A 12,248-nucleotide genomic window follows, 5' to 3' on the forward strand; every position below is an offset into this window, starting at 1 on the left:
GAACGGGGACACAAGTGGGGACATCCCCTACTCCCACCCTGAGGTGCCTCCTCCAGCTCTCCCTTCCATACACAATCCCCAAGCTGTGTCCTCTCCTGCTATTCCCTCCCTGGCCTTGTGCCCCAAATCTCTCTCAAGCTCTAATTAACTCATTAATCAAAGCAGCATGGAAGTGTTGTAAAAGCATTTTAAAGACCAAAATGGGAATAACTCTGTAATGATTAAAAATCCCTGAATTTGGGAAATACTGGATCTTTCCAGGTGGGCTTTGCATCCCAAGGCAGGAGGGCCCCCAGTGCATCCCTGCTGGTCCCTCCACCCCAGTTCTCCCAGCACCAGTGGGTGTTGCCAACTGGACCCTCTGGATTTAACAGGATCAAGCTCTCACTCAGAGCCTCAACTCTGCCAAACTGTTCTGATGCCACCCACAGGGATTTGGGAAAGGATGGAGGTGCACTGGGAATTCTCTTTGGAAGTGGCCTCCCAGTTGTGCTGCCTGGCCAGCTCCGAGCTGTCCCAATGCTCCTCCCACAGCCCAGTGACCACCCCCAGGACCCCTCCCCTCCTCCTCCTCCTCCTCCTCCTCCTCCTCCTCCCAGTGCTGGGGGCAGTTTTCTCTCCTCCCTCTGCGGAGCACGGGCAGAGCCCAGCGCTCACCTGGGCACCGCTCGGGGCGCAGCTCACCTGGGCACTGCTCACCTTGGTGGGTGAGGGCACCGGGGGTGCCCCCGGCGAGCCGAGGGAGGGTGTGGGGATGACGGGGGCCACCAGTGGGGTCTGGGCGGGTGTTCCAGGCTCGCTGCTGCTCATCTCCCCGCCGGACGCCGAGGCTGAGCCCGAGGGCCCGGCCGTGCCGCCGGACGCCGATGATGTGGGGGTCCGGGTGGGCTGCAAGAAACCAGCACGGGGGTGAGGGGGAGTCAGGGGGGACATCCCAAGGGATGGTGACCCCACAGCCTCCCACCGTGACACCTCTGGTGACTCCCAGATTCCCATTTCCAGTTGGGGAAACCTGGAGTCTGTCCCTGACTTGTGTCACTGTTCCACTCCCAACAATTCTTCTCTGGAGGAGCTGGGCTTGGAGAGAATTCATGGATAATCCATTGGGGAAGGACTCCACGTGTTTCCCAGAGAAGCTGTGGCTGCCTCAAATCCCTGGAAGTGTCCAAGGCCAGGTGGGACAGTGGGAAGTGTCCCTGTCCATGGCAGGGGGTGGCACTGGACAATCTCCAAGGTCCCTCCCAACCCAAACCATTCCAGGATTCCAGGATTAAAGGTCCCAGCTCCAGAGCGTGAGACAGCAAAACCTCAGAGCCCACCAAGATGAGAACACAGTTTTAGGAGAGCAACAGAAAAATCAACAAGGACTGAGTTCCCAGAGTCCAGTGGGGCCTGGTGCTGCTTCATTAGTGCTTATGAGGCTGTTAATTAATCACTGTCTGAACCCGTGCAGTAGGAAAAAGCCCCCCAGGCTCCCACTGGTCTCCTCACGGTCCCTATTTCTGGACCACTCACCTCTGACCATGTAAATTAAATTTCCTGACTTAATTTTATTCCTGTAAATAAAATTCCGGGATTTTGTGCCACGGGGGCTCACCAAGTGTGTGGTTTCACCCATGGGCACAGCTGGGAATGAGAAACATTCACCCTCTGCCCTTATTTTCCCCAAAATGGAGGCAAATCCAAGTTAACTCAACTGCAGCAAGTCCAGCACCCCTTGGATAAGCCCAGCCTGCCCTCCTGGGATGATCCCAGTTCTCCCAGGCACAGAAAACAGGGAATTTTCGGGTGGCACCAAGCCCCACGTGCTTTCTTCCAGCTGCAACTCAAAATGAAGATGTTTGTTGTTGCTGGTGCTTTTGGGGTCACAGATCCCTCACAGAGAGCAGGGTTAGATGGGATATTGGGAAGGAATTCCAGGCTGTGAGGGTGGGAAGGCCCTGGCACAGGTCCCCAGAGAAGCTGTGGCTGTCCCTGGATCCCTGGAAGTGTCCAAGGCCAGGTTGGACACTGGGGCTTGGAGCAACCTGGGACAGTAGGAGGTGCTCCTGGGTGGAGCTGGATGGGCTTTAGGTCCCTTCCAGCCCAACCCATTCCATGATTCCAAGATCCCAACTCCACCTCCCTGCCCAGCACAGGTGTGAGGCCAAAGGAGCAGGAAGTCCTACAGGACATCCCTGCAGAGACATCAACAAGAACCATTCAAACCCAGGGAATGGGATGGGATCCCAGAGCCCTGGGGCTGATGGAATCCATCCCTGTCTGGGGTGAGGTGCTGGAAGCATCCGGTGAGGATGGAGCCCCCTCTGCAGCACCATGGCACAGGAGAGTTCTCCATTTCCAAACTCAATCTTTATGGATTTCTCTCCCACGCTTCCTCCCTTCAAGCCACAAGTCTCCTCTCAAGGTGAATCCTGCTGGCTGGAGCAGCCCTCGAGGGCCAGCTGGGACCACACAGCCCTGCCTGACACCTCAGACTCTCTCAGATCCCACTGCAAAACACCCGGTACAAGGTGGGACAGTCAGGAAGCAGCAACCCCCACAGGGACCCCCTGGCACAGCCTGGGCACTGCCACACGGATTTCACACTGTTCCACACCTGTTCCATCCTGGGAGAGGGTCCCCAAGGATCTGGACCTGCTCCAGAGGAGTCCACCGCCCCCGTGAGCTCCTCTGGGCTCTGCACAATGAGGTGGAAGGACAATGGGAATGCCCAGTGGGGTTGGAAACCAAAGGGTCGTGTTTGGGTGGGGTTGGGAACCAATGGTTTGGTTTTGGGTGGGGTTGGCACCCAATGGATCATGTTTGAGATGGTGTCCACAAGAATGGCCATGTTTGAGGGGGTTGGCAATGAATGGATCATGTTTGGGTGGGGTTGGCACCCAAAGGATCATGTTTGGGTGGGATTGGAAACCAATGGATCATGTTTGGGTGGGGCCGGCACCCAACAAGTCGTGTTTGGGTGGGGTTGCTACCTAATGCGCCATGTTTGAGTGTGGTTGGCACCCAACAGGTCGTGTTTGAGTGGGGTTGGCACCCAGTGGATCCTGTCTGTGGTGCTGGTGGCACCCGGTGATCCAGGCTTGTGACGGGGCTGACACCCAATGCTTTGAGTGGCGCTGGCACTCACGGGGCCGTCGGTGCCCGGTGCCCCCCGCGCTCGGTGCCCCCACCGTGGCTGCTCACCTTGGGTCGGCGGGCGGTGCTCTGGAGGGCAGCGGAAGCGGAAGCAGAGAGGACAGACAGTCACACAGGGACAGAGGAGCAGAGAAGAGCCGGCGGCGGCCGGAGCGGCAGAGCAGGGAAAGGAGACAAAAGACAGCACGGCATCGTTAGTGTGCCTGGCATCGTTAGTGTGCCCAGGGGCACCGGGTGTGTGCGGCATCGTTAGCCTGGGGGCTCATTAACCTGCTCCAAGGGCTGCTCTGGGTGGGACCCACGGGCACAGCTGCCCTGGGACCCACAGACAGAGATCTCAAGAGACCCACAGGCACAGCTCCCATGGGATTCCCTGGCAGAGCTCCCATGGGATTCCCTGGCACAGCTCCCGTGGGATTCCCTGGCACAGCTCCCATGGGATCCCCTGGCAGAGCTCCCATGGGATTCCCTGGCACAGCTCCCGTGGGATTCCCTGGTACAGTTCCCATGGGATTCCCTGGCACAGCTCCCGTGGGATCCCCTGGCACAGCTCCCGTGGGATCCCCTGGCACAGCTCCCGTGGGATCCCTGGCACAGCTCCCATGGGACCACAGGAGCAGAGCCCAGAGCCAGCACAGCCTTTGGTCACCCCCAAGCCCCGTCCCCACCCCTCCAGCCTAGTGTGGGGACAGAGCTGGGGACAGAGGACACATCCCGAACCTCCCATCCCGACCCCACGGATACCCCAGGGCAGATCCACCTTGTATTTCCAAGGAATTTTGGTCTTCAGAGGCAAAGCCTGGCTCAGGGTGACTGGGCATTCCAGGCTCCATGGACAGGGGGGTTTGACCTCCCACACCTTTCCCAGAGACCCCGGAGCAGGAGTTGGAAAGGATTTAATCTTAAACATGAGTTTTCTCCTCTCCTCATCCCTCTGGTTTTCCAAAGGGCCCAGAGCACCCTGGACCAGGCCCTGCTTTGTTAAACCAGGGACACCAGGGAGCTGATCCCACATTCCCAACTTTTCCTTTCATGGCTGGAATTAAATCATCCATGATTTTGGGACAGGACCCTCCCACACCCTTCCATGCACATGCAGCAGCTCCCAGCACCTCAGGGAGGGGAGGCCACGGGGCCCAGCCCAGAACAAATATGAAATTATTTAGTATTTTTCCCCTGAAAAACAATCCCTAATGGAAGGAAAAGGAGGAGTGACCAGGCTGGTCCCGGGGGGCAGCGGGTGAGCAGGGCATTGGGAACATCTGTCCAGCTGCAGCCTTGGAGCACTTCCACACTCTCCTTCATTTCTGATTCCATGACCTAATTCCAGCTGGGAATAAGCAGGAGCAGAACAGATGGATAATGGCACTGCCACATGATCCCATGTCCAGGATGGGAACATGAGGCACAGGGAGCCCACCAGGGACCAGCAGCTCCAGCTGACATCCAACATGGCCATGCTCCTTCCAGAGGCCTTGGGAAACCTTGGAGCTCTATTTCCCTGTTTTCAATATAAACCTGGGTGTGTTTGCACTTCCAAACTTCCCATCACCTCTGGCATTGCTTCAGCTAAATCCTGCTCTGCTCACTTCCAGCCTTTTCCCAAAGGCTGCATTCCATGTCAATCCCAAGGGAAGACATTCCCATCTTCCATGACATCTCCTGCACGACCAAATTTGTCAGGAAAATGGAATGACAGCAGCAAAAGTTCCAGACCCTCAGATGAAACCCTCAGGAGCTCTCCAGCATCTTCCCAAAAGTCCAACTAAGCAACATGGAGCAGCAATAAAAACCTGGGAAACACTTGGAAAATGCCTTCTTCAGGAATTCCACAGGTGGAGATGTCCCCACACATGTTGGGGGACTCAGGAGTGGGGCAGGGCTGGGAGGTCCCACAATGACCACCGAGTCCTTGGGCATGGGGAAATGTCACCTGAGACTGCTGGGGGACACCAAATCCTTCCCTGGGGACACTGAGCCTTTTCCTGGATGGGGGACACTGATCCATGTCCCAGGAGACACCGAGCCTTATCCTGGGGGACACTGAGCCTGGGAGACACCACCTCAAACCACACCAAACCCTAAAAACAGGGAGAAGCCTCCTAGTAACCATCCCTAAAGCCATGTGGAATGACGGAATAATCCTGCTTTGTGCATCCTTCAGAGTTTTGGTCCCCTTCACAAGCTGACCACTGAAAGTTGAGCTCCAAGAGCCCCCAGGATCCATGGCAAAAGGATGCTCTGGGATGCTCCAGCTGCTCTCTCCATCAGGAATGGGGGATGGCCGGGCTCCCCTCCGTGTTGGCACCTTCCTGTCCATCCATCTGTCCCCAGCCTGTCATCCCTGGGCTCTGGAAAAGCCGGTGACCAGGATGGGATGTGGATTTTCTGGTGTCCAGCATCGTGCCAGCACTGGGATCAGAGGCTCCAACCCCACATGGACCCTCCTGGATCCAAGATGCTCCAACCCCCCCTCGATGGGGATGGATGTTCCACTGGAGGTTCTGGGCTCTGCTGTGTAATGCTGCTGCATCAATATTTGATGGAATTACAAAACCTCTGCTCCCAGGGGAGCGCTGGGGGCTCCGAACCGGCGCGCTCCGAGATGGACTCAGCTTCTGGCAGCAGGAACTCTGGAAAAATCCTCCTGGATACCAAGGACTGACTGTGGTGGGGTCTCACAAGTCCCTCTTGATTTGGTTCTGTTCCAGGTGTGGGAATCCTGATCCAGCCAGGAGCAGCGAGTGTTGGATGGATGAGCAGGAATGTGTGAATGTCACCTTCCAGCAGGCAGGACAAGGGAGGTGTCACTGGAGCTTTCTCCTGGATTCAGTTTCAAGGCTTCAAGTCTGAACTTCACAGATTTTGGCTGCTCCGTGGAGGATTCCCAGAGTTTCCAGGAAGAATCCGATTGGCAGCAGCTCCTGAGCAGGGCAGGAGGTGATGCCCAGGTACTGATCCAGGGCTGGTCCATGCTGATGCCATCCCACTCAATTCCTGGGAATTTGGCCCCTCGGAGGCACCTCCCCTCTGCTGGAGCTGAGTCTCAACCCTCGAAGCAGGATGAGCCCCTCAGGGTGTGGCTCCTTGGGATACTGCTAGGAATTCTGCATTTTAAACAACCAGCACCACCCAGGCCTCATAGGTGTGATTCCACGGGTAAGAAGAGGAGTAAAAAAAAAAGGGAAAAGCAGGATGGAATCCAGGCATGAGGCTGAGCACCAGCAGCCCCCACTCCCTGCTCCAGTGGGGCAGAGGGAAAGCAGCATCCGTGAAACTTTCCATGGGGAGGAGGATTAACAGGGACACGTGACGAGGAGCGTTGGTGTCTGAGCTCAGGGAGGTGCTGGTGTAAATCAGGAGTATTTACTGCCAGGTACCAGCCCAGCTCGGGTCTATTCCCTGCCATCAGCCAGAAATTCCCAGGATTTCTCTTTAAGCTGAGCAGTGACATCGTGGTTACACTAAAAATAAACATATAGGCCAGTGCCCGCGCTGTCACCTGCGGGAATGGCAGCCTGGCAGGGACCCGGGTACTGCCAGCCTATGGGAATGCCAAAAGCTGAACCCAACAGGAAAACCAGGATTATGGACACGCAGCTTCCCCAGGGTGGGCACCGGTGGCACTGGAAGCAGGGACGGCACCAGCAGCAGGAACAGCACAGTCAGGCTGTGGGGATGGCACCAGCTGTGGGGACAGGGACAGCAGGAGGGATGGCACTGGCACCCCTGGAGTGGGGATGGCACCAGCCGTGGGGACAGGGACAGCAGCAGGAATGGCACTGGCACCCCTGGAGAGGGGATGGCACCAGCAGCAGGGACAACACGGGAAGCAGGGACAGCACTGATACCCCCGAGGCAGAGGGGACGGCATCGGCAGCGGGGACAGGGATGGCATCAGCATCCCCCAGAGCAGGGACGGCACCGGCAGCGAGGACAGGGCCCCGGCAGAGCCGCAGAGCCGCTGCATTGGCCGGGTGACACGGACAGGGGACTCCGGGAGCTTTGGAAGGCAAAGCCAGCCATGAACCGATGCTCACCCACCGCCCCCCTCCTCCCCGAGCCCGTCACGCTCCCAAATCACAGCCCGGCAGCATCAACACGGGGAAAACGGGGGGGAAAAAGAGCGAGGAGGCGGCCGGGAAGCGGGGATGCGATGCCGGGGGATGCGGGCGCGGACCGTACCTTGCGTGTGGCCGGGGCCTGCCTCATCGTCGCGCAGGGACGGCCGGAGCGGGAGGAGACGGAGCAGCGGGTCAGTCAGCACGGCCGGACACGGCAAATGGCCGCGGCCGCCGCCGGCCGCTCGCCAGGTCCTGCCCGGGGGCTCGGCGGGGGTTTAGGGGGTCCAGGGCAGCCCCCCCCGGCCGCGGCCGCTCGTCCCCGCTCCGCCGGTGGCTCCAACCACCGCCCCGGCGGCTCATGACATCACCGCGGAGGGGCCGCACCGCCGGGCGCTGCACCGAGCCGGGCGGTGTGCGGATGAGGATGGGGATGAGGATGGTGCGGATGTGATGCTGCGCTCGGGGAGGGGACTGGGGGGGGGGGTTTCTCAGAGGCTCAGAGCCCCCCGGGACATCCCCCCCGGGTGAGATGCTGATGCTCCCCCGTGCAGGAGGCTCCGTGGCTGCGCTCGGCATCCCCGCGGTGCCCGCACAGCCAAACCCGCCCGGCGCCGGCGGCTGCGAGCGCTGGGTAAATCCCCCGGGAGAGGACAGACGGACGGAGCGGAGCCTGGATGGACAGACGGACGGCGCCGAGCCCGGAGGGATGGACGGATGGACAGAGGGACCATCTTGCCGCGCTGCCATCACCCAGCGCCAGCTCCGCACCTCCTACCGACACGGGCAGCCCTGCCCGGCTGAGGGTGCGGAGAGACCCCCCCGTGCCTCGGAGAGCCCCTGCCCCAAAATCCCTGCCCTAAAAATGCGCGCTGGGCACTCAGGGTGGTGTCCAGCACGTCCTGAGCCTCGCTGCCCTGCCAGGACCATTCCTGCAATTCCTGCCCGGCATTCCCGTTGTCCCCGGACAAGAACTCTGCTAGGAACCCACAGGATGCCACCAAGCAGCATCTCCAAACTTTCCAGGAATCCGTGTCCTGTCCCATGGAGTGCTGGAGATCAGGACAGCAGCTCCCTTTACAAGCAGGAATTTTAAATCCCATATATTGCATTATATTATGTAACATGAACACAGACCTCATCCAACTGCATTATTTCCCAATATTTCCACACCAGGAGGGGAGAGGAGCTCAGGGTACCCCGGGCTCACCTCCACACACAGAGGGGATTTTACCACAAGTGTTTCCACATCCTCAGCACAATCCTGCCAATCTCCTGGAAAAAGCCTTTAAAGGCCTCTTTTCTCCAAAGGGTTGACATTCCCTGGAAGCAGCCTCCCCAGGGTTGTAGGGACATCCTATGTCCAACTGATCTGTGCTGGGATCTGATTCCTGAAAAACCCCTGGATCCAGCAGCTGTGGGGAAAGTGTCCAAGGCCAGGATAGATGGAGTTTGGAACAACCTGGGATAATGGGAGGTGTCCTTGCCCATGGCAAGGGATGGAACTGGATGGGCTTTAAGGTTCCTTCCAATCCAAACCCTCTATACCCCTCTGCTCTGGAGTCAGGATTGCTGGGAATGTTCACCTGGAGAACAGAAAATTCCAGGGAATCCTCAGAGTCCCTAAAGGAGCTCCAGGAGAGCTGGAGAGGGACTGGGGACAAGGCATGGAGGGACAGGACACAGGGAATGGCTTCCCATTGGGAAAGGGGAGATTGGGCTGGGATCTTGGAAAGAAATTCCTGCCTGGGCTGCAATTCCCAGATTTGCTGTGGCTGCCCCTGGATCCCTGGGAATGTCCAAGGCCAGGCTGGACAGGGCTTGGAGCCACCTGGGATGGTGGGAGGTGTCCATGGATGGGCTTTAAGGTCTCTTCCAACCCAGCCCATTCCATGATCTGCTCTCCCACGGCTCCCTCTGGCAGGCGCTAGGGGTAGGGGTGCGATCCCAAGGGACATTTTTGGGAGCTGGAATTGCATCTCTTAATGAAGAAGCCCCGACCTCCATCAGCCTGGGCATCACAAACCCCTTCAGGAGCCAGAGCTGACACAGACCCAGCTTTTGGTGTCATCCAAATCCATCCCAATGCTCCCAACAGAATCTCCCTCCCATTCCCACCAGCCCTCACTCAAACCACTGGGAAAGGAACCCCTCAAGAAGCATTTCCAGATGAAATCATCCCGGATCCGTGGCTTTAAGCCCCTGAATGATCCGAGTGCTGTGTCCATCTCTGGAGGAGCCACATGCAGGCTCACATGGATTTAAATTTAAGATAATTATGGGTATTAGAGCTGCTCTAATGAACCAGCTCCTCTCCTTGCACACAGCTCTGCTCCCTAAATCCAGAATATATCAACTCTTCCCACACAAAGATCCAATAAATGCAGGGAGAAAATGCAATTTAACCGCAGGAAAATGGTGTTGGGTGCTTTGGGCTGTCCTTGAAACTTCCCAGGGATGGGGAAGGGAGGTTTCTTAATCCTAAATTAATGAGAAGGAGCTTGTGGCACCACCACAGATGGGAGAATTCCTGGCTCTTGGGGAGATTGGAGAGGAGATGCCAGGGTTAACTCCAGCTCTTTTTCATGGAGTCATCCATTTTCAGCACCAGATGCTGCTCAGCTCCTGGCCCCAGAGGGTGACATCAAAATAATCACCACAGACTCCCCTGGGGACACAAAGAGCTGCCACAGGGATGTCACCAAGGAACAGCAGTGCCTGGAAAATCACCTCTGGGTTTATCCAGGCCCTGCCATGGGACACAGTCTGGGCAGCTGGGATGAGGTGGGGGTTTGGAGCTGATCAGATTATCCGCTCCTTTAAAGGATTAACGGGGCTTGCTCTGCGTTCAACAGAGCAGCTGGGACCTGCTCTGGGCTGGAATGGACCATCTGCTCCTGCACGGAGACCGGGATAACACCGGGATAACACTGGGATAACAACCCGGACACTGACCCAGCCACTCCTGCATGGAGACCGGGATAACACCGGGATAACAACCCGGACACTGACCCAGCCACTCCTGCATGGAGACCGGGATAACACCGGGGTAACAACCATGACACTCCTGCATGGAGACCAAGATAACACCGGGGTAACAGCTGGGACACTGACCCGGGTACTCCTGCATGGAGACTGGGATAACACTGGGATAACAACCCAGACACTGACCCACCCACTCCTGCACAGAGACCGGGATAACACCGGAATAACCCCGAGATAACAACCCGGAGATTGACCTGGGCACTCCCTCATGGAGGCCAGGATAACACTGGGATAACAATGGGATAACAACCCAGACACTGACCCAGCCACAAGCTGGGCACCCTGGGATGAGATCAGAGCAGCTGCCCAGCAGAGAGGGAGGTCCAGCCTCAGGACACACCACGGGAATCCTGCCCTGGCACATGGAATGCCGCTGGGAGGATGAAAGGAACAGGGGTGTCACTGGAGGGGGACAAACCTGATCCATCTGAAGGACAATCCCAGGGATCAAACTGGCTGCAGCTGCAGGGGACAGGTGACCTGAGGTGGCAGGACAGGATTTAACAGCAGGGTCACAGCACCAGCACGTGCCACCTGTGCATGTGGCACTTGGGGACACAGCCTTGGCAGTGCCAAGTTGGACTCAGTGGTCTCAGAGGGCTTTTCCAACCTAAATATTCCACAATTCCATGATCCCACAGTGGCTCAGACCCCAGCAGCACCCCCTGACACCCCCAAGCGAGGCAGAGCTTTTGCTGGAGCCTTTCTTTGCATTCCTAGGAGCCCTCTGCTCCCACCACAGCCCTGCCACCTCTGTGTCCCTGGAAGGTGACATCTGTGACCCAGTGCCACCTGGGTCCAGAGACCCAGACTCCAGAGATCGGTCTGTCACCACCACAGACACATTGCCACGGGGATGAAGACAACACAACAAAAATGGCCTGGGAAAGACCCTTTTCCTGCTCTTTAACCAAATTTTGGGGTCCTTCCCAGCCAGCCTGGCCCAGGAGAGAGGCCAGCACCTCCTGAGGACAGCCTGGACCTCCTGCTCCAAGAACAAGGACACCCCAACACAGTGTCACAGCCAAGGGACAGGACCCCCAGTGGCCATTGCTCCGAGCCCTGGGAACAGCCACAATGGCCACACCACTGCCAAATCCATGGAAAACGGGGAAGGACCACAGCAGGGGGAGGAAGGGCCCATCTGGCAGCAGCTCTGGACACGATTAAAGTCTATATTTGACACACAGGAGCCGCTGTAATCTCCGGAACAAGGATTTACCTGCTAATTACTCTCATTATCCAGGCTCCCCCCACCCCCATGGCACATCCCTGTGTGGGGCAGGAGCTGTCCGAGGGGCAGGGGGGGCTCTCGGGGTCATTAGTGGCTGAAAAGGTTAAATTGTGAGGGGACAGCAGGGCCTGGCACGGGGCTGTCCCTCAATGGGGACATCCCTGTGTGAGGTGTGACCATGCGGCCAGGACGAGGGTCAGGACAGGGACAGATCCAGATCCCCAGGACAGTGACAGCCGCAGAACCATGATCCTCAGGAGAATGACTGTCACTACAATCCCCAGGACAGTGACAGATCCAGATCCTCAGGACAGTGACAAATCCATGACCCCCAGAACAGTGACAGCCACAGATCCAATTCCCCAGGACAAGTCACAGATTCAAGATCCCCAGGATAGTGACAGTCACAACCCATGATCCTCAGGACAGTGACAGTCACAGATCTGTGATCCTCAGGGCAGTGACAGTCACACCCCATGATTCCCAGGACAGTGACAGTCACAGCCCCAGATCACCCAGTGACAGATCCGTGATCCTCAGGACAGTGACAGTCACAGCTCCAGATCCTCAGGGCAGTGACAGATCCGTGATCCTCGGGACAGTGCCTGTCCCACCCCCACGATCCTAATCCCAGCCACAATTCCGAGCACACAGTGGGGACACAGTGGGGACACAGAGCTGCTGCAAACCCACCAGAACAAGGACAGGGAAGGAAGAACCCAACATTCCAAACAGGAATTTCATCCCAACAGAGCCCCTTGGAGCCAGCA

General features: G+C 57.7%; 1 protein-coding gene across 6 annotated transcripts in view; it reads right to left on the reverse strand.

Annotated features, from left to right (window-relative positions):
• DCTN1 (dynactin subunit 1) overlaps positions 1-12,248 on the reverse strand; it is a 50,920-nt gene that overhangs the window by 19,211 nt on the left and 19,461 nt on the right. For 2 of the 6 annotated variants that reach the window (XM_088162920.1, XM_088162917.1), the window contains 3 exons: positions 7,324-7,341; positions 3,187-3,207; positions 700-888 (listed from right to left, as the gene is read on the reverse strand). In XM_088162920.1, the coding sequence (XP_088019046.1) occupies positions 700-888; positions 3,187-3,207; positions 7,324-7,341 (228 nt within the window). The remainder of the gene's footprint in view (positions 1-699; positions 889-3,186; positions 3,208-7,323; positions 7,342-12,248) is intronic. The other 4 variants (XM_088162919.1, XM_088162918.1, XM_088162922.1 and 1 more) reach the window with 2 other exon arrangements.

The sequence above is a fragment of the Sturnus vulgaris genome, chromosome 4 (genome assembly GCF_052056855.1).
Source record: "Sturnus vulgaris isolate bStuVul1 chromosome 4, bStuVul1.hap1, whole genome shotgun sequence".
Lineage (NCBI taxonomy): Eukaryota > Metazoa > Chordata > Aves > Passeriformes > Sturnidae > Sturnus > Sturnus vulgaris.